The sequence below is a fragment of the Primulina huaijiensis genome, unplaced genomic scaffold, assembly GCF_012295235.1.
Source record: "Primulina huaijiensis isolate GDHJ02 unplaced genomic scaffold, ASM1229523v2 scaffold206964, whole genome shotgun sequence".
NCBI classification, from domain to species: Eukaryota; Viridiplantae; Streptophyta; class Magnoliopsida; order Lamiales; family Gesneriaceae; genus Primulina; species Primulina huaijiensis.
In genome coordinates, this window is record NW_027354676.1 from 1 (window position 1) to 2,189 (window position 2,189).

Genomic DNA, 2,189 nt, shown 5'->3' on the forward strand with positions numbered 1-2,189 from the left:
CGAGCATGTCCCAAGAGTTGGAATATGATGAGAAAGCAAATTAACTACACTACCATAGTCTTATAATGACACAATTCCGATTAACGTAGAATACCCCTTTCCCATCAGCTCCACTAAACAAAATGCATTAAAAGGGGAAAAACTACAGCTTTTTTTATTGGCATATCTAGCAAACTATGGCCCCATGTAAAGCACTTTCAAATGTATGCCCCAGTTTATTGATAATAGAAGCACAAAATAACTGCTGCAAAACATAAAGTATAGGTCGTTGTTTATACAGATTGAGGTCGAAGAGGATTTCTACGAAATTGGAGTTAAACGTATGTTCGTGAACCTTTGGTATATGCTATGATGCCAGCATATATATTGATGTCGACAACTGCAACATATAGAACACACAACTTTATCCTTTCTTGGAAACTCAATTATGCATACATAATGGAATTCCCTCTTAAAGATCATGATATTTATTAAGTGCTCCCTAAGTGCTGTGTACAACTTTGTTCTTTCCTGGAACCCCATTTCTGCTAGCTCTTCCCCATGTAAGCAAACAATAGTATTCCATTCTTAAACAACACAAAGACAACAAAACAGACATGAAAGTTGAAACCTTCACACAAGGGGCAACATATGCACACATAACTGAACGTTCAGAATACTTCATCAAAACAAACTATTTCAAATAAATTTATTCATGGAATAATCTTCTCATTCATAGTTCTAAATTTCCAATTACAAAATACATGTCAACAAAATGAACAACTGCAAAGCAAAAGAAGCGGTGTGCTACTATATAGTTCAAACAAAAGAACCTTATGTACCGACGGCAATACAACCAAAAACGACCATTCCTCTTCTTGATGGAGAGTAAAAGCTTCCAACCAATAGGTAGTGCACTCCCAAACTCCCTTGCATCCACGATTCTCCTCTTCTTCCTCCTACTACCCCATTGACCATCCAATCCTTTCAAAAATCCCAGCAACTCCTCCTCATTTTTCAATCCTTGGTCCTGTGCATAATTTCCTCCCAAAAGGGATGTTCCACCCTCTCCAAGTCTACAAAATCAACTGCCACTCCGTCCCGATTCACGAATTCCTTTTCTCTATCATCTAAATTCTCCCGCACATCTGTCTCATTCTCTATACGAAGTCCTTCTACATTGTGTTTAATACCAATAACCTCCACGGGTGCCAGCTCGAGTCCATCCTCAAACAATTCATTCTTCCTCGGGCGGCCACGCTTCCGTTTATGGCTTGTGTTGCCTACAATGGAGGCATATGACAAAGGCAATGAGGGCGACTTCGCGGGAAGTGGGGAATGTGAATAATCTATTTTAGCCGGAACTAATTCGTCACGGGAATGTGAATAATCTATTTTAACCGAAACCAATTCGTCAGGATTCACATCGGAATAGAATAATTCCTTGAGTAAAGTGATTATGTAGGAATTATCGGCATCCTCCGGATCCGTATTATCGTTAATTTTTACGAAGTTGGGGGCGACGGTGCGGAGATGGGGTGTGCGGCGGCGAATAGGGATTGGGGAGGACGATGGAGGGGCGAGACGAAGGCGGGAATAAGTTTGTTTGCGGGATCCGGCGGACTCGTTGAAGACGGAGCGATCAATCTTTGGGATAACGACATCGTCGCAGCGGTGGGGATCGAAGGATGAGGAACAACACAGGGAGAGGGAATATAGTTCCAATTGGGAGAGCAGTCTAATATCCACAATGGGTAGTGAATCCAATTTGAGTGACTCACCGTCGACGGCGACGTCGGCGGGGGTGTCGCCGGTATCGGCTGTTAAAGAGACCATCCTGATTGGGGGTTTTTTGGTTCAGCACTCGAAAGAGGGGACCACTTGCTGAGGAATATATTTATATTTTGGGTATTTGTCTATTACAAAAGATTATTATATTAAAGTGTACGCAATTAAATTATAATATAAATTCAAGACGGGTTGAATTTGACTACAAATTAAAAATAATTTATAATTTTTCGAGTACGAAAATAATTAATTTAAGATGTCCTATGATTGTATTGAAACACTTTATTAACAAAATTCAATACTCTTCATAATCCAATGTGATATGAGATATCGTTATCATATATTATTTAAAACAGAACTTTATCATCACGACTTAACCATCAATTCACCAAAATTGAGAATCAACTAATTCATATATTCTT

At 39.5% G+C, this 2,189-nt stretch overlaps 1 protein-coding gene across 1 annotated transcript; it reads right to left on the reverse strand.

Annotated features, from left to right (window-relative positions):
- Window positions 1-519: 519 nt before the first annotated feature.
- LOC140966526 (methyl-CpG-binding domain-containing protein 8-like) lies at window positions 520-1,913 on the reverse strand. Its single transcript, XM_073426785.1, is given in 2 exon segments — window positions 520-997; window positions 1,000-1,913. Coding segments are annotated over 2 exon segments (1,101 nt in total). The 5' UTR covers window positions 1,816-1,913; the 3' UTR covers window positions 520-712.
- Between the last annotated feature and the right edge of the window lie 276 nt (window positions 1,914-2,189).